Source organism: Hippopotamus amphibius, chromosome 3 (genome assembly GCF_030028045.1).
Source record: "Hippopotamus amphibius kiboko isolate mHipAmp2 chromosome 3, mHipAmp2.hap2, whole genome shotgun sequence".
NCBI lineage: Eukaryota > Metazoa > Chordata > Mammalia > Artiodactyla > Hippopotamidae > Hippopotamus > Hippopotamus amphibius.
Genome location: NC_080188.1, coordinates 120,887,780 through 120,907,828, shown reverse-complemented (window position 1 = coordinate 120,907,828; position 20,049 = coordinate 120,887,780). Strand labels below are relative to the sequence as shown.

Below are 20,049 nucleotides of genomic sequence, written 5' to 3'. Positions count from 1 at the left end.
AGAGGTTAAGAATCTGCCTTCCAGTGCAGGCGACATGGGTTTGATTCCTGGTCCAGGAAGATCCCACATGCCATAGAGCAACTGTGCCCGTGTGCCACAACTACTGAACCTGTGCTGTAGATACCATGAGGCATAGCTACTGAGCCACTTGCCAAAGCTACTGAAGCCTGCAGGCCTAGAACCCATGCTCTGCAACAAGGCAAACCACTGCTACAAGATGCCTGTGCACCAAAATAAAGTGTAGACTATGCTAGCCACAACTAGTGATAGCTCATGTACACCAACAGAGACCAAAATGCAGCCAAGAAGTAAAAAAAATATATATAATGTATTAATAAAAAAGAATATGGGAGTAAAATCTCTGAGGGGGTAATGAAACAGGGGGGAAAGGGGGCAGAGTACAACTTTGAAAGAATGACATAGCCCAAGGACATGACATAAGGTGAGGAGAGCCAAATGGGTCCAACATGGTGGACAAGTTGATTTCCACTAGAACTTAAGCCTCAGGAATACAGTCATAAGGATCAAAATGTGGGTGCTGGCCCAATTCCTGTAAATCCCCACTCCTTCCTGAAGTAGCAGGAATACCCTCCCCTCTCATTAGCCTATGCAATTAGCTCCCCATATAAAACCTGGCAACCCCATTCTCTGGTTCCTTTCTCACCTTCTGAGATGGCACACCTCTATATGTGGAGTGTGTTTCTGTGTAAATAAATCCAAATTACCTATCAGTTTTTCTCTCACCAAATTCTTTCTGCAATGAGATATCAAGAACCTGAGCTTAGCAGACTGATCAAGATGGTAGAGTATGAAGATGTGCACTCACTCCATGTTTCAAGAGCACCAGTATTACAGCTAACTGCTGAACGATCATCGAAAGAAAGACACTGAAACTCACCAAAAAAAACACCCCACATCCAGAGACAAAGGAGAAGCCACAATGAGAACAATTGGTTTAAATTAACCCCATAAATGCTGGATGGGTGACTCACAAACTGGAGAACAGTTATACCACAGAAGTCCATCCACTAAAGTGAGGATTCTGAGCCCCATGTCAGGCTTTCCAACCTGGGGGTCTGGCAACAGGAGTAGGAATTCCCAGAGAATCAGAATTTGAAAGCCATTGGGATTTGATTGCAGGATCTACACAGGACTGGGGGAAACAGAGACTCCAGTCTTGGAGAACACACAAAAAATAGTGTGCTCACCAGGACCCAGGGGGAAGGAGCAGTGACCCCATAGGAGACTGAACCAAACCTACTAGCTGGAGTTGGAGGGTTGCATGCAGAGGTGGGAGGCAGCTGTGATTCACTGAGGGCCAGGGACACTGGGGGCAGGGGTTCTGGGAAGTGCTCATTGGTGTGAGCTCTCCCAGAGTCCACCATTAGACCCACTAAAGAGCCTGTAAGCTCCAGTGTTGGGTAGCCTCAGGCCAAACAACCAACAAGGTGGAAACAGAGCCCCACCCACTGGCTGAGAAACAGATTAAAGTCTTATTGAGCTCTGCCCACCAAATTAGATTAAAGTTTTACTGAGCACAGCCCACCCAGTCCTACCCACCATCAGTCTCTCCCATCAGGAAGCAGCCACAAGCCTCCTAGATAGCTTCCTCCTCAAGAGGTCCATCAGCAGTATCAGCAGTATTTTGTTCTATGGACATGAAAACCACAGCCACAGAAAAATAGAAAAAATGAAAAGGCAGAGGACTTTGTACCAGATGAAGGGACAAGATAAACTCCCAAAAAACAGCAAAATGAAGAGGAGATAGGCACCCTTCCAGAAAAAGAATTCAGAATCATGATGGTGAAAATGATCAAGGACTTTGAAAAAAGACTGGATGCAAAGATTGAAAAGTTGCAAGAACAGTTAAACAAGACTTAGAAGAATTAAAGAACAAACAAACAACAATGTGTAACACGATAACTGAAGTGAAATATACACTAGAAGGAACCAATAGCAGATTAACTGAGGCAGAAGGGTGAATAAGTGACCTGGAAGACAGAATGGTGAAAATCACTGATGTGTAAAAGTGTAAAGAAAAAAGAATGAAAAGAACTGAAAACAAACTAAGAGACCTCTGGGGCAACATTCAGTGCACCAAAATTTGCATTATAGGAGTCCCAGAAGGAGAAGAGAGAAAGAAAGGACCTTAGAAAATATTGGAAGAGATTATAGTTGAAAACTTCCCTAACATGGGAAAGGGAATAGCCACCCAAATCCAGGAAGCACAGAGAGTCCCAGGCAGGATAAACCCAAAGATAAACATGCCAAGACACATAGTAGTCAAATTGACAAAAATTAAAGGCAGAGAAAAGTTATTAAAACATCAAGGGTGAAAAGACAAATAACATACAAGGGAACTCCCATCAGATTAACAGCTGATTTCTCAGCAGAAACTCTGCCAGCCAGAAGGCAGTGGCACAATACATTTAAACTGATTAAAGGAAAGAAGCTAAAGGCAAGAATACACTACCCAGCAAGGATCTCATTGAGATTTCAAGGAGAAATAAAAGCTTTCCAGACAAACTACATTTAAGAGAATTCAGCACCACCAAACCAGCCCTATAACAAATGCTAAAAGAACATCTCTAAATGTGAAACATAAGAGAAGAAAAGGACATGCAAAAACAAAACAAAAGAAAACAAAACAAAACAAAAAACACTTAAGAAAATGGTAATAGGAACATATATCTTGATAATCACCTTGAATGTAAATGGACTAAATGCACCAACCAAAAGACACAGACTAGCTGAATGGATACAAAAACAAGACCTCCATATATATATGCTGCCTACAAGAGACCCACTTCAGACCTAGGAACACATACAGACTGAAAGTGAGGGGACGGAAAAAGATATTCCAGGCAAATGGAAATCAAAAGAAAGCTGGGGTAGTAATATTCATAACAGATAAATTGGACTTAAAGAATAAAAACTTACAAGGGACAAGACATGACACTACAAAGAGATCAAGGGATGAATCCAAGAAGAACAGATAACAATTATAAATATTTATGTACCCAATATAGGAGTATCTCAATACATAAGGCAAATGCTAACAACAATGAAAGAGGAAATTGACAGTAACACGATAACAATAGGGGACTTTAATACCCCACTTACACCAATGGAAAGATCATCCAGACAGAAAATAATGAAATACAAGCTTGAAATGACAAATAAACCAGCTCGATATAAGAGACATCTATAGGACATTACATCCAAAACAGCAGATTACACACTCTTCTCAAGTGCATATGGAACATTCTCCAGGATAGATCATATTTTGAGTCACAAATCAAGTCTTGGTAAATTTAAGAAAATTGAAATTCTATCAAGAGTCATTTCTGACCACAATGTTATGAGATTATAAATCAATTACAGGGAAAACACTGTAAAACACACAAACACATGGAGGCTAAACAATACTCTACTAAAAAACCAACAGATCACTGAAGAAATCAACCATAAATGCTGGGTGGGTGACTCACAAACTGGAGAACAGTTATATCGCAGAAGTCCATCCACTAAAGTGAGGGTTCTGAGCCCCATGTCAGGCTTCCCAACCTGGGGGTCTCATAACAGGAGGAGGCATCCCCAGAGAATCAGAATTAGAAAGCCATTGGGATTTGATTGCAGGACATCCACAGGACTTGGGGAAACAGAGACTCCATTCTTGGTGGGCACGCAACAAATAATCTGCTCACCAGGACCCAAGGGGAAGGAGCAGTGACCCCATGGGAGACTGAACCAAACCTACTGGCTGCTGTTGGAGGGTTGCCTGCAGAGGTGGGAGGCAGCTGTGGCTCACGGAGGGACTGGGACACTGGGGTCAGGGGTTCTGGGAAGTGCTCATTGGTGTGAGATCTGCCAGAGTCTGCCACTAAACCCACCAAACAGCCTGTAAGCTCCAGTGTTGGGTAGCCTCAGGCCAAACGACCAACAAGGTGGAAACACAGCCCCACCCACTGGCAGACAAGCAGATGAATGGATAAAAAAGATGTGGTACATATATACAATGGAATATTACTCAGCTGTAAAAAGGAATGAAATGGGATATTTGTAGTGATATGGATGGACCTAGAGACTGTCTTACAGATTGAAGTGACTCAGAAAGAGAAAAACAATTATCATATATTAACGTATTTATGCGGAATATAGAAAAATGGTACAAATCAAATGGTTTGCAAGGCAGAAATAGAGACACAGATGTAGAGAACAAACATACGGACTCCAAAGGGGGAAAGAGGGAAGGGTTGGGGGGGAATGAATTGGGAGATTGGGATTGTCAGATATGAATTATTAATAAGAAAAACAATACTATATTCTACAGTCACAGAAAAAAAAAAAAAAAAGAGGACCTGAGCTTTAGTAAGTTCTGAAACTAGGTTTGTGATCTCAGGTGGAAGACCTTGGCTTTGGGCTGGATTTGAATCCCAGCCACTTGGGTTCAAATCCTAATCTGAGGTGCGTGGTTTCAATTTTAGCATCACATCCAATCGACTGAAAGATATTAAACATATAAACAGGCATGACTAGGAATTTCCTAGTGGCATAGTGGAGAAGATGTTATATTCCCAATGCAGGAGGTCTTGATTTGATCCCTGGACAGGAATGTAGATCCCACATGCCACAAGCAATAGTTCACACCCCACAACTTATCCTGCATGCCACACCTGAAGATCCCATGTGGTGCAAATGTGACCTGGTGAAGCCAAATCAATACATACATTTCTTTGTTTAAAAAGCCCGAATGATATTCCATTGTCCATCTCTACAGCATTTTCTACATCCATTCAACTGTTGATGGATCTATGTTGTTTCCACATCTCGGTTATGAAGAACGATGCTGCAAGGTACATGACAGGACAAATATCCCTTTGAGATCATGACTTTCAGTTTTGGGGATAAATACCCAGAAGTCGAATTGGTTGACCAAATATAAGTACCCTTCTTAAGTTTTTGAGGAATCTCCATTATGTTCTCCAGCAGCTACACCATTTTCCATCCCCACCAACAGTGTACAGGGTTCCACATCCTCATCAACAATTGTTATCATTTGGTTTTTCATAATGACCATCCTCATGGATGTGAGATGGTGTCTTATTGTTATTTGATTTGCATTTCCCTGATGGTTAGTGAGGAATGAGCTATCCTTATTTCAGACTTACAGAATAGGAAACTGATGCACAGAAATGAACTTATGAAGGTCATATGGCTGGCAGGTGTTAGAGGTGGGATTTGAACCCAGGTAGAAAAGCTCCAGGATATACATGCCTGGCGATTATGCTGCAGTGACTTCTATATGCTTAGCAAATCTGGGATCATGCTGTTTTGTACTCTGTTCTTTTCGCTGAAGGTCATGTTGAAACAATGTGTCTTCACATTATATATTCTCCTAAAACACAATGTGAAGGCAGTGTTTTGCATGATGGCCTATCTGTGCTGTGGGCACTTCATGTGTCTTTAGATTCCCACGTTTCCCATTTTGTAAGAGACTCTGAGGACTACATCCTTGCTTTTCTGTGTCTTTGGGTGCTTCGGATCATCACTTTAAAATACTTTAGGAGCAAAATTCCTGGGACAAAGACCATATTTATTTTAAGAATAATCGATCTTCAAAAAGATTGTACCAATTTACACTGTTTCAAGAGGTGTTGTGATATTTCTCCTGTTTATTTCTACGTTTGCTACTACTAGCGGCTATATGACCCTTTGTTCTGCAGTGGGTAAATGATAAAAGTGGAAAATTGGGGGAAAATTGTTGCTTTGGAGATCAGATATTGGGACATTCTTGGCGGTCCAGTGGTGAAGCCTCCATGCTTCTACTTCAGGGGAAGTGGGTTTGACACCCGGTCAGTTAACTGTAATATCAGATAGTGTGTGGTGTGGCCAAAAGAATAAATAAATAACGAACATCAGAATTTATCCTCATGTTGGTAGCACAGGGTACAAAAATAATGTCTAAGGACAGTAGGCTCATTAACAGACACAGCTCCAGCCTCAACCTTAGGTTCATGTAAGGAAGCAAACCTGACTTTTTCTGGTTGATATTATCCAATAAGCCATGCTGACACCATATGTCTCCCAAGAGGGAGGCAGCAGTGTGTGCTCGTGGAAGTCTCTGTGAATTCATCCATTCAATTATGCCACGTGTATTTATTGAGGGCCTACTATCTGCCTGTCACCAGTCCTGGGGCCAGAAGACTAGAGACTTCCTTCATCTCTATCAGGGTGCCACACCCTGCAGGCGCTCATGTGGAGACAGGGAAATAGTGAATGAAATTAACCAGACTAATTGCTGTTACTATTATTGGTGGTTTCCCACCAACAGGGAGACATTGTTTATGATTCCATGAAGAGCACTAGGAAAATGAGAATGAGAAACTGTTTACGTGAGTCTCCATTAATCCCCAATCATGATCTTTATTTCTTTACTTTTTCTTTATTTTTTATTTTTATTTTCTTAAATATTTATCTGTTTATTTACTTACTTATTTTATTGGCAGTGTTGGGTCTTCGTTTCTGCACACGGGCTTTCTCTGCTTGTGGTGAGTGGGGGATATTCTTCATTGAGGTGTGTGAGCTTCTCATTGCAGTGGCCTTTCTTGCTGCAGAGCACAGGCTCTAGGCCCATGGGTTTCAGTAGTTGTGGCATATGGGCTCGATAGTTGTGACATAAGGGCTCTAGAGCATAGGCTCCACAGTTGTGGCACACGGTCTTAGTTGCTCCGTGGCACGTGGTATCTTCCTGGGGCAGGGATTGAACCCCTGTCCAATGCATTAACAGGCAGATTCTTACCCACTGTACCACCTAGGAAGTCCCTGGATCATGATCTTTAGCATTAAAAAAAGAAAAAGATAATGGTTGTGCTCTCACATTTCCTCCCTTTATCAGTTCTGCAACTGGTCCCCTTTCACTCCCCTCAAGCCTATCATGTCCCAGCCCTCTATCCCTGGGGTCTAGCACAGCATGTCACACAGAGGAAGTGCTTAGTGAATTTGTTCTGAACAAAAATGATGAGGATGGAAGGGAGATGTCCATTTCCCTGATGTTGTTCCTGCCTGAGTAAAGGTCATAGTATGCACTGCACTGGAGTGTGTTTTCCACCTTATGTATCTTTCCTGCTCCTTCTCTCATCTGGTCTCCCCCCACCTCTGACCCTTGCTATCACCACCCTGGGCCACTTCCTAGCGTCTCCATGTGGATCGAAGTTTTGCTTCTACTCCAAAGGTTCCAAACCATGTCAGGTTGCTCGAAATGTTTTGGAGCTATACACCTAGAGGATGCTCAGAAGAGCTGAAGGCTCTGTGCACCCTGGGTCCCCCTTTACATGAGTGGCATCCAGTCCAACAGCATTGGAGGCCAAGGGAAGGGTCCTCCTGGGCCCTGGAGGTGTAGGGTTGGCTCAGCCAGTCACATGGTCTATTTCTTGGGAAGTGGGACTGGGAAGGACACTGCAGGTGGGGGTGTCAGAGAGTTACCGATTGGGGTATGGGGACATGGGGAGATCTCTTAGGTTGAAGGGCCTCAACCAGATCTACCATGGAAGAGCAGAGCACTGCCAAAGATCCTTGGAGATGGGAAGAATAGCACCTACTTTTATTAACCCTTATTATCCCTATGAGTGAGGAGGTGGTGGAGTTGGTGTTGCCGTCACCATGTCTTCCACAGTGTAATGTATCCTCCTACCAATTCCTTTGGAGCTTCCTCTCCCTAGCTCCTGTCCCGTGATGCCGGAGGAAAGTGTCAATCATGTTGGCAATGGAAAAATAACCAAGTAAAACCAATCATAATACTATAATCCCCCGGTCAGGATATCTGGTCTAGGGCTGGACACGTGATATGAGGTGGAACAAACAGAGCCTTCCATGGTACCCTGATGTTTTCTGAGCTTCTTAACTTACTGGTTATCCCCCTCAAGGCTATATGTACAGAAGCCTGAAGGGAGAAAGCTGTCAGGCTAAGAAAATCAAAAATGAAAGAGGGGAAAGAGGGAGGGAGAGAAAGACTGAACTTATGGCTTTTGATTTATTGGATCCATTCACTGAGATGTGTGGGTCTGCTCTGGTGTCTGTGTCCAGATCCCCAGTAGTCGTCCAAAAGGTCTCCCCTTTCCTTGAAGCCAGTTGGAGTTGGGGTCCTCTCACTAGTGGTTTCCACGACGTTCTAGATCCTGCCGGATTATAAACCCCCTTTCCAACCCAATCACAGGCAGCAATTCTGATTGGCACCATTTTGAATGGAATCCTTTATTCTTTACTGAGAATAGGGTTTTGCAGAGCCCCAAACACAATCCACCACCATGCCTGGACAGCAGTGCCCTATGTGTGAGTGAGTGTGTGTTTGGAGTGGGCCTGATTGTTTCCTGAAGCAGCCCCAGCATTTACACTGCGGGCGCCAGGCCAATCCTGTTGTTTCCCCGATCGTAAACCGAGAAATACAGCCTCAGGAAGACGGCACCAAGGATCCAGGTATCCGGCTTGCTCGAGGTCTCTGGGTTCTCTAGAAAGTTGCTGAAACAGCGGCCCTCAGGACTCTGGGGGAAAGGGCGTTAAACCCTTATCAGCCTCAGTCCTTACCTGTGAACCCCCTCATTATCCAGAGATGGCAACTTCTCAGGTTTATGCCCCTTCTTTAGTAAGAAGCAAGTGGCTTTGTTAGAAGGTGAGGATGATAGATGCCCATCCAAGAACAAAAATGGCCAAGATGTGGGGTTGCCCTCAAGGACGGAGGTGAGGGAGGGAAGGATGGGAGTTTGGGATTAGCCGATACAAGCTACTCTACAGAGGATGGATAAACAGCAAGGTCCTTCTGTATAGCACAGGGAGGTATACTCAACATCCCGCGAAAAACCGAAATGCACAAGATATATATGATTCATTTTGCCGTGCAGGACAAAGTAACACAACTTTGTAAATCAACTCTACTTCAATAGAATAATAATAAAAACAGGATTAAAAATGATGCATAATACCCCTGTTTCTTTCCTTCTGACCCATGCTCGGTGTTTCCTCTGCAGAGAATGCCTTTTCTTCTCCCTCTTCCCCACAACCTCTTCTTTAAAACTGTGCTCTGCCCCTCTAGAAAGACTTCCTGGACCCGCGCCCCACTCCCTGCCCACTGTAGGTTGGGTGGGGTGACTTACCCTGGTGCTCCCCTTGTCTCTAGCCCTCATCACCCCTACTCTGGACCTCACACAACTTGGCAGACTCCCCGGCATTGTCATTTGTATGGAGTCCAGGGTCATTGGACTCAACCCAAGCAGGCCTCCTCATGCCACCATCAGGCTGGGTGTATTGAATTACTGAAATTCCTTCTCTTCCTCAAAGCCTTCTTTAAGGCCATTAGGCTCCTGCAAACTCTCACGTGGATCTGCCATTACGCCTCAACCCTGTTCCGGGGGTGTACAGTCACTGTGCACCCTTTACTCATGTGAGCATCCAACCTCCCCACAGAGGCGTCTGGTAGCCCAGCTCAGAGATGGGCAAGCTGGTGCTTAGCAATGGGAAATTGCAGCTGAGGAGAGGGGCGTCATGTAGTTGAGTATCTGCCAGGACCCTTTTGAGGTGGGAAGGGAGACGGTTAATCATCAGGGTGGGACAGCACCCTGAGACTGTCGGCAGCTGGTCAACTGGTCTAGTTCAGGGATTGCCTGAGCTAACTTTCTGTGTTCTTCCATTTGAGGGCTCTGGTGGAACAGAGGCTCTTTGAGGGCAGAGGCCCTTAGGGTTCCCCTCTCCTTTCGCCTGGCACCATGTTGGCCTGGGTTGGTGTCTCCATTTATTCCAGGATGATGGATGTCCAGACTGTCTTCTATCCTCAAGTGGTTAGTTTTGTGGGAGGCATTGGACCAACCACAGGCACTCCGCAGCATCTGCAGGGGTGTGGCTTGGCCTGTAGAGGGTCCCCTCTTTCTAGCAGCAGCTCAAAGGTTCCTGTGTGCCCCACATTTGAGAACCAGCCCCCAGGGTTGCCCCCTCACCTTCCAGATGTAGGCTTGAGCAGGCACTGGGTAATCAGTGCCATTGATGTTGAGGGTGAAGGTAGGAAGTTGAGTGATGGATCTACATGAAACCTCGTGCTGTTAGAAAAAATGGAGAGAAGTTGTCCCAGCGGGTCCCTGGTATGTGGAAAGCCCCAGAGTTACCCTGTGGCATGTTCCTTTACCTCTTGACCAAAACGTGTGCCATTAATGAGTTTCTGGATGGTGGTGATCGATCTAGGTGGGCCAAACAGCAACGCCGTCCCAGTATCCAGAATGGCCTCACAGCCGTGGATACAACCAATAATGATTCTGCCCATGGTGATCCTGAGAGACAGTGGGAGAGAGTGGGCACCAGCATCACTGTGAAGTCTCCCCCCATGACTCCCTCCTCCCTGACTGTCTCCATCAAAGCCCTTCAGCTCATGCCTTGACTCTGCTTTCCTCTGCTCTGGTCATGTAAGCTTCTTGGACTTCCTTTCATTTCTTGAATGCACCAGACTCTGTTGTGCCTCAGGGCCTTGGCATGTGTGGCACTGTGAAATGTCCTATGAAATGTCAGTTGCGTTTTCCCAGAAGTCGTGCGTTTACCATGAGTCACCACTCTTCCACAGTGTGAAAGCTGTTGGCCCTCTTGATTTTGGTGTATGTGCTTATTTCAAAGATTCTAAACCTGTCGTCTAATCTCCACATGATCTCATAACTGTCAATTGTGTAAAACAAAAACAAAAACAAGAACAGAAACAGAAACAAAAACCAGCAACTGGTGTACTAGACTTTCTTACAGATTTAATTTCCTTTGTATTTTAAGCACTTTATAATGACCGAAGGAATGTGTTTTCAAAGCAATATTTGGGGAAGCCACAGATTGTGATGGGAAAGCCTGGTTTCTGTAGGTTTTATTTGTTTCTGTGTGTGTATCTCCCATTTGCTCCACCTCTGTGGGACATGTGCTTGAAGCAATAGAATAAAGAATGTTTCCTTCTCTTCTGAAACACATATATAACCCAGTTTATGTGGAAGACGTACAGATCAGGCTCCCGTCTTGGTCACTCTATCTACACACTTCCTCATTTGTCGCATGTATGAAAGTGGAAATTCATTATGTATGTGACTCATTTCACGTATATCTGTCTCACTAGATGTGAGGGCAATTGCATCCACAGTGCCTCCCTCAAGTGCCCAGCACACAGTGGATGCACAGTGGATGCTTGTGTAGTGAATGAATGAATGAGTGAGTAATTGAGCGAGTGAAGAAATGAATGAGGAGTAACCAGAGCCCTGTGTCTGGTGTCTAATCAATAATGTGTCGACACACACAGTGAAGACAGATGTTCCCTGGAGCAGCAGATGCTCAGAGTGTTGAGGAGGGAAAAACACACTGTCCTGGGAGAGGCTGGTTCCCAGCACTGCCCTCTCACCCTGCTCAGACGTTGAGACTACCTGCCAGTTGATGCCCAAGCAAGCCCAGCTTGCCTCCAAAGAACATGCTAGCTTCTGTCTGAGCGCATCACACAAAATCCCATCAATGATTGTCCCTTCTCCTCAGGCCACTCATGGATCCCAGCTTTCCGATTCTCTCTATCACTTCCCCTATCCACTGTGCTCCTGGGATATGTGTTTGGATGTCAGTGGGTAGGGGGATAAGGGGAGTGTCTCTCTGTATGAGTTGCTTTTAGGTTTCAAGAGTGCAGCCAAACCCTCTCCACTGCTGGTAAGCTTCCCTAAGGAGACCAGTTTTCCCTGTTTTTCAGGACTTTCCCTGTTTTCCAATGAGCATTATTGTGTAATATGAACTGCCTTCGTAAAGGGGAGCCCTGGACAGTTGGTCATCTTATGGCAAGCATGTTTATGCTGGTGAATCTCTCCCTGATCCTCTTTCCTTGCACTTTATATGGTCCTCTAACCATGCCACCTGCCTCAAAGCGCAGTGAGTGCAGGCCATTCCGGGCTGCACACTCCTCTCTGGACCCTGTTCAGGATGCTGGTCAGGGCCCTGAGAGGGAGTCCTGGGGTGATAAGGAGCCCATGTGACGTGCGTGTATCTGTGTTTGTGTGTGTGTGTGTGTGTGTGTGTGTGTGTGTCTGCATGTTTATCTGTGTGTGTGTTTGTGCCTGTGTGTCTCTGTATGTGTGTTTGGAGGTGTACCTGTGTTCCTGTGTATGTTGATAGGCATGCCAATGTGTGTGTTTATGTGTGTCTCTGTGTGTGTTTATATGTGTGTCATTGTGGGTGTAGTGTATGTATCTGTGTGACTGTGTGTCTGTGTGCTTTTATGTGTTTCTGCATGTGTCCATGTGCACATGTGGGAGTATAACTTGGGGTGATACTCAGAAGGAGATGCTTACCGGTTCACGGTCATCTGCCAGTGTTGGGTTTGGGACACTGGTATCCACTTGAGCTCTCCTTTGTGGTAGCTGTGGTCCACCCCACCAAACATCACCACACTGCCATTCTCCTTCTGGCTGAGGAGAGAAGGAAGAGGGAGGATTCCTTGTCAAAGAATAATACCACTGCCTGTCTGAGTGCTGTGCAAATCCTACCATCAGAGGCACCAGTATGGTCCCCATTTTACAGATGTGGAAGTTGAGGCACAGAGGGATTGAGTACCAGCCAAGGCCAGTCACCCACTAATGAATGGCACAGAAGAGGTTTGAAGCTTGGCAGCCAGGCTGGGCTCTGACCACTCACCCTTCTGAAGAGGGACTTGTCCGCTCCAACTACCAGAGTGCTCAGAGATACCATCAGAGCCACCAAGCTGGAGGGGTCTGGCCTCCCCTATGTGTAGCCTGTCATTTTTCAGAAAGGCCAAGGCCATAAAGCACTAAGGGCACATGTTCAGGCTTTCCTAAGATTGGCTTCACGGGCCTGTGATGTGTGACGTCCCTGGGCCCGGCACTCAGCAGGGCCCTGTACCTTTGCTATCTTTGTCTTGAAATTCCTAATATATTTTGAAAGGCATATCCCACATTTTCCTTTTGCAGTGGTTCCTGTCAAATGTGCAGCTGGACCTTGGGCTTGCATAAAATATTGGTGAGGAAATATACATTCCTGCCATCCCTCTCCTTCCTTCCACATCAGCATCAGGAAATCCTGTTGCCTGTTCCTGCAACCTGTATCCTGACACCTTCCATTGTTCTCCTACTTGCCTCCCTGTCTTGGACAAATCCGCTGCCCTGGAGCCCATGAGCATGGTTGTGTTCCAATAAAATTTTATTTAGAGAAACCAGTGGCAGGGCCAGATGTAGCCCTGGGGCCATAGTTATGCTGTGCTAGATGCTCTCTCAGGAACCTTCCGGATGAGGTGGGCTTTAAATTGTCATGCAGCTGAGAGGATCTTACAGCTCATTTAGAGAGAGAGCTTGTCCAGGTCAAACTTACTCGCTCAAGTAGAAGGCAAACACAGGCTGAGAAATAACGCCTTGTGTCTTCATGTTGTCGAAGACGGGTGTTGTGTTTTCAAGGGCGAGGCTGGGGTAAGCCAGGCCCAGGATGCCATCATAGGGTTTATCTTCGTACCCAGTCTGCCACTTCCTCAATCCAAATGTCTGGCCCAGGTTGACAAGGTTCCCGATCTATGGGAGAAGAGGGGGTTCCCACATTAAGGTTTGGGATGTGGGCCTTGAACTGGGGTTGCCTGGAGATGACATGAGGACCAAAGAGAAGCCCTGAGGCCTGGCTCTGCCCCGGGTTGACCTCAGATGGTTAGACCAAGCTGGGACAGGAAATCAGGTTCCATCTATACAGGGCTGTGGATTCTATCCAACAGCTCGTACTCATGCACACACCATCTGAAGGGAATCAAATTGTACTCCTGCCTTTTGTAAAGGTAGGGAAACTGAGACTCCGGACAGGACCAAGTGATTCCTACTTGAGGGCGACGTGAGTGGAGAGCAGGGTGGCCTTGTCATTGGCATCACTATGATCAGAAGACAGAAATGGACTGAATTCTTTGCAATTCATTGTGGATTCTGCACCTGCCCAGGAACACAGAAGCCCATTATACAATATTGCTGCCAGTGTTCTTAGGAAATATCTCCCTGGGAAACATGCTTTTGGGGATGTATGTGCCTTAGAGACAGAGATACAGAGAGAGACAGAAAGACAGATAGGGAGGCAGAGAGAGACTGTACTCAGACTCTTTGATGCAGGCGGGCCACAGATGTTTTTGACTTTCAACCCCCCGTAGAGTGAGAACTCTTCTATCAGGCCTCTCTTACATCTGTGGTCCCATGCTTGCACTGCCCAGATAGCTGAAGCCCTTGGCTGCCCCAAGGAGCCAACATCAGTTTCATTGTCTCCCCAAATACCCCACATCTGCATGAATCCTGACCTGCCAACCCATCTCCACTGCTTACAAGATGCCCCTCTTTTACAAGGTCCTATTTCTGTGCACTTCAGGTCCCTCCTCTGTATAATGGAGGTAATCAAAGTACTTGCTGTGTGGGGTTGCTGCAGGATTAAACGTGTTGTGCCCATGAAAGTCCCTGGCAAAGTCTCAGAAGAGAGAATTGGGTGCTTTTTCCCCTTCTCTCCCTGCTCCCAGTAAAATGAACCGTGAACTGCTCATGGGCAAAGGAGCTGCAAATCCACACTCCAAGCCAGTCTCAGGGTTAGCCATTTTGGGAGATTGTGTGTCAGCAGTGGCACTGTCTCCCCAGGGACAAATTTTTCAGGGTGGAGTTCAGCCACTAGGGGGCACAGGGAAAGACAGGCTATCCAGTTGGTCTTTCAGGTGCTTTGGAAGCAGTGGTAACTCCCAGGGAAGGCCCGACTCAGCTTTCATTTTCTAGTTACCCGGACAGTGTCATAGCCAAGAAATCCCATAAATGTCTCAGTGCCATATTGGATGCAGAAGACCGTGTGTGTGCCCTGGAAGGTTCTGGACAAGCGAGGGTTGAAGAGGTTGTTTGCACCTGCAGACACAAGAGATGAATGTCCTTCAGCTGTCAAGGATGGTGGGGGGGAGAGTGAGTATAAGATGGGTGGTGGGGGGGGCAGAGAAGGTACTCACGGCAGGCAGGGCTTGAGCAGTAGATGGAGAACACCCACAATTCAGCTGAGCCTGTGTCAAATATGACCCTGAACTCCTGAGGGGGTGTTCCTATGGTGATGTTTCCGAGGTAGAGCAGCTACAGGCACCGGGGAAGGGTGGTTAGGGCAGGCCTGGGTGCCCTGGCCACCCACAATTCCCAGAAGCCATCCCCTCCAGGTGTCCCACGTCTTCTGAAGACACTATCCCTCCACCCTCCTTCGCAGCTTCTGCTCAAACTGGTGCCATCATTTGACTTTTTCTTTTTTTTCTATCTGCGGTATTACCTCCCCAACCAGGGATCGAACCAGCATTAGTGCATTATTAGCACAGAGTCTTAAACAGTGGTGTCTTAATCTGGTGCCTTCATTTGAGAAGCTCTCCAGTTTCCCCTTCAAGGCCCAGCCTGAGTGTTTCCTTCTCCAGATGGGCCTCCTCAGTCTTCCCCAGGGACTTCCTCTAAACTCAGAGCATGTGCTGAGAACACCACGAAGTTGGCCCTTTTATTGTACATGTATTTACTCTTTGCATATCCCTCAGGTGGGCCTATGCATTCTTGGAGGAGAGAAAAGACCTTTTTTAAAACCAATAACAATAACCAGAGTGTTAGACTTTTATGGCATCACAGGTCGTAGGGCCTAGTAACTTTCTGTGTGTTCTTCTTGGGTCTGCGGAGGCTGACCTTCCTCTCTCTCCCTGGGGTTTCAAACTTAATGTTCTATTGGCTTTATCTTACGATCAGACATGGCTCACCTTTCACCTGTAACGCTGTGGCTCACTTAGTTCAGAAATAATATCTCCCTCAAACTAATGACAATTTTTTGGCACTGAAATTGAGGTTTATCTCCCCCCTGGTCATTTCTGGGCACAGTCACCAGAGACCAAGAGCTGAGGATGAGAGTGTCTTCAGCTCTGTGAATTGGGTCCTTGTTCCCAAGTGTTTCTGCTTCCTGCAGGAGCCCCAGACCCAAAATCCATCCTGGTACCTTCAAGTGAACCCCAGTGCTAGGCCAGAGCCCCAGGGATCCCTGTGGAGCACCATCCTCCCAATACACTCACATCCAGGGTGTGACTCAGGGGGTGAAGAGAAATTTTCGGGTCATCAGTTTCATTCAGGGACCCGTCATCCATGTTCCGCTCCAAGATATTTGTCAGCAGGTTCTTCTCCCTGAGAGGTTCTCGCAAGGTGTTGATCTTCCTTAGAGGGATTCTTTCACCAACCATGTAAAAAAGGGAAAAAAGAAGGGGCAGCAATCACCGGTCCATGTTATGGTATGACTGTCATACCTTGCATAGTAATGGTGCTCTGTATTTACCCAGCATTTTTAGAGTGTCTTCTTATTATCAGGACGCCATGCAAAGAGCAGGGCAAACACCTCAGTTTGAGTACAGGTTCCCTTCTGTAATCTTAAGTCAAATGTGCATTTGGAGTCTCAGTTTCCCCATTGGTAAAAAGGTCAAATATAATACTCCCCATTCCGCACATAGGATGTGGTAGGTATTAAGTGAGATGATGGATATAATGCACCGGACATGTAGGAAGTCTCAACAATGACAGCCATTAACGCTGCTATTGCCATCCCACTGTATATTTTCCAAAGAAGCTCTGGGAAGGAGGTAGAAGAGGGATCATTAACTTCTTTTTACAGGGGAGGGAATTTAAAGGCAGGTAGTTTGTGAGTTGGCTGTTCCCACCTTGCATGTTAGAGGTAAAAAAAGCGTGGAAGTAGCCTTCCTGATCTTTCTCCAGCCCTCAAGCAAAAGAGAGGGTTGAGAGAGGACACCAGGAGATTGGGTATAAAAAAGGAAATGAAGAGGATAGAGAAGGAAGGAAGAGGCAAAAGAGGAAAAAATAAGTCAGAAATTTCTGCATGCCCAGAGACAGCCAAAGAGATGGGGAGATAAAAGAGATCGACACAGAGGTGAAGAACAGACACATTCACACGGAAATGGAGGGAGAGCAGAGAGAAGACCTAGAAGCAAGTACAGGAGAGGTGATCTTCCATTGGACCACACTTACAGTTGCAGGTGTTGTGCACTGAACAATTTGACGCAGTCCCATTCTCACAGAGGTTATGCTGTGACAGCACCCCCAGAGTTGTGCAACCCTAAAGGACCACCCCAAAACCCTGGGGCCCCTGGGTGCCCATGGCAAGGTATTCATCAATCAGTGTGAGTTGTTCTTTCAGACTGTCAGGGAATGATGACATTTCCTTGTAACTCTGAGGGATCAAAGAATCAGAGGACAAGCAAAAGCAGAGAAAGGAATAGATGCCACTTACAGTCCCTGTACTTACGTGACTAGGCACTCTGAGAAGGCCAGCAGCCCGAGGATCCCAAGACACTTCATGTTTCTTTCCAGGTTGCAATTACTCTGGAAAGAGTGTGCAGTGGTGGCCAAAATCCCCTAGTTTTATATGCTCTGACCTGCCCTAATTGTCCCCTTTGGCCAGTGATGGATCGAAAAGAAATATGAAGCCGTTGATAAAATCTTTCCCTCCATTGGTGTCCTAGGGAGTGGAGGTAGAACATTCTCAGAATACAGAGGTTTCCACTGTAATCTCTTCCTTGGGGTTTTGCTGTAAAAAACAACAGGAATAGTATGGACTAACTAAGTATTGCGAGACTCTTGCCAACTTGAAGGTAAGACACTGGTAGTAATGGGATAAAAGTAATCACTAGCAGCCCTGTTTGACATTTGTGATCTCATGTGGTCTTCCTAGCAAATTCATTGCTGTCCTCATTATGACATGAGATGCTCGAAGGAAAAGAGGTCAAATGGCAAAGTGAAGTCTTGAGGGTCAGCTCCGTGACCTACGAGTTAGTGGCTTTAGGTATCGGGACAGATGACACGGATCAAGGGCACTTATGATGCAAATCTGCATGAAAAATCTAGGCTAGAGTAGTATTACAATTGCAGAGTTTCACTACTGGAAGACATGTGATGCATGCATCCACAAGATACTTCATATCATCTGAGAAACCATATATGGAGCAAACGGTGTGCTGGGGTCTGGGTTAGATGTTGGAAAAATAAAGTAGAGTGAGACACTGGTGGTCCTTATCTTCGGCGAGATAACAGTCTAGGGCACATCTCACAAACTCATGGTCCTGGAGGCAAGACAAATGAAAGGAAGAACTGGGCAGGCATTGTGCTCACAGGGCAGGCAGTACATACCCTACCATCGGGGGCAGCCTCTGCTTAGCTGCAGCCAGAGACTGCCATGCAGGGAACCAGCCTGGATGGCCATGTTTTCAAGAGAAGTTAGAAGTGTGGCTATTTATGTCAAATTCCCTGGTTTTAAATGTTAGCACAATATGTTTTTTTTGTTTGTTTGTTTTTGTTTTTGTTTTTGTTTTTTTCACAAAACATAGTGTGAGAGAAACCTGAAACAAGTGTGTGCTGAATTCAGCCTGCCAGCTGTGCAGGTTTTTATTTCTGCCCTATAGGTGGGAGTAGAGAGGGGACAGAGAGAGGGTCCTATTCATGATGGGCAAATGAATAAGAGACTGAATGCAACTTAAGCATGTTAATTTGCCTTCCATTTGTAAAGAAAAACCGCCAGGGTCATAAACCAATGAATTGAATAATGTCCACTTGCTAAGCATCTGATATAATTCCCCAATAGGATCCATGCCTTGAAATATTTTGTGTACCGAAGGAACAAAAAAAAAGAATTATTCAGTGTCTTATCTTTCAAAGAGATAGACAAAACCTCTCAGAGTTTCTGCTCAGCCTGAGATGAACAAGCTACATGTTAAAGTGTTATTGCAGCCAAAGTAAAGACAACTGAGTTTTATGGCTGCTCACACGATTTCCATGGCCCAGAAATTCCTGAGTGTGATCTATCCCGGCCTGTCCCTTGGGGAGAACAAAGGGGATCTGGCCTGGTCGTTGCTAGATAGGGTAGCTGCTAGATAAGGTGCTGCATCTTCCTACTCATTTTTGTACATTGTTCATGTCCGGTTTTGGTGGTTCAGTCCCTATGGAGGCGATTTGACTGCACCTAGAAAATGACACAGACAAAAACCCTTTAGCTCAGCCAATCTCTTCTAGGGAGTTTTCCCAAAGATATACTGGCAACAATACAAAAAAGACATACGCACAATGAATTCACTGCAACATTGTTTGCAAACGCCAATGATTAGAAGCATACCTGAAGTGCCCATCCACTGGGGTGCTTTGAATGAGGCAGAGGGCACTGACACAATTGGGTATAATGGGGATGAAGGGAGGCATCCAATGGCTGAGGTCTTCAGGGTATACTGTTTAGTTTTGGAAAAAGAGGGACCAGAAAGGTGTTTATAGTTTGTTGCTTTTCCATATACACATATGTCTATTTTCAATAAGGAAGAAAAGAAGAATAAATCACAAGCTAATTAAAATTGTAAGATAAGGGGGAGGGACAGGGACAGAAGTGAGATTTTTCTTGTTATATACTTTGATTTACAGCCATGTAAATGTGTTACAGAATCAAAAAATAGATAAATAAACACATCCATGGAAACTTGTGCACTAAGACAAATGAAACTAATTCTATCAAGTTGGTGATATAGCTGCACAGAACAAAACCTTCCTTAAGTGGCTTTAAATTGCAGAATTTTGACTCTCCATTCAGAGTGGGACACTCTCTAAGGACAAAGACAAACAAACAAACAAAACACTCTCCCACAAAACCAAATCCAAAAGAAAAAACCATAAAAATCTGTAACTAAATCTAACACCTTATTATTGGTGATATTGCTGCCGTTGCTTTGAAACTATTGTTAAGTACATGCATACAAGTTAAAGTAAGTAATTAACCCTCATGTTGTTATGAAGCAAGACTTGTAGTGCAAGAGCCAAAAGAGATTTAAGTGTACAACCAAAAAGCTTGAGGAAACTCCTGTGGTTTTAAATGGTGAATTGGAATATATGTTTGTACAAATGATTTGTTCTTCCTTTTACTCTTTTTTAACTTTTTTAAAGAAAATATATCTCTTTAGGCTCTGACCACTAAAAGCCCGGAAGCAACAGGAACTTGATAACA

At 45.3% G+C, this 20,049-nt stretch overlaps 1 protein-coding gene across 1 annotated transcript; it reads right to left on the bottom strand.

Moving 5' to 3' along the window:
* Positions 1 to 8,387: 8,387 nt before the first annotated feature.
* Positions 8,388 to 17,369, bottom strand: LOC130849441 (pregnancy-associated glycoprotein 2-like). Its single transcript, XM_057728331.1, has 9 exons — positions 17,317 to 17,369; positions 16,079 to 16,229; positions 15,002 to 15,119; positions 14,785 to 14,903; positions 13,369 to 13,562; positions 12,336 to 12,452; positions 10,172 to 10,313; positions 9,987 to 10,085; positions 8,388 to 8,540 (listed from the first exon to the last, which is right to left on the bottom strand). Exons 1-9 carry the CDS (start codon positions 17,367 to 17,369, stop codon positions 8,388 to 8,390), a joined length of 1,146 nt encoding a protein of 381 aa, XP_057584314.1.
* Between the last annotated feature and the right edge of the window lie 2,680 nt (positions 17,370 to 20,049).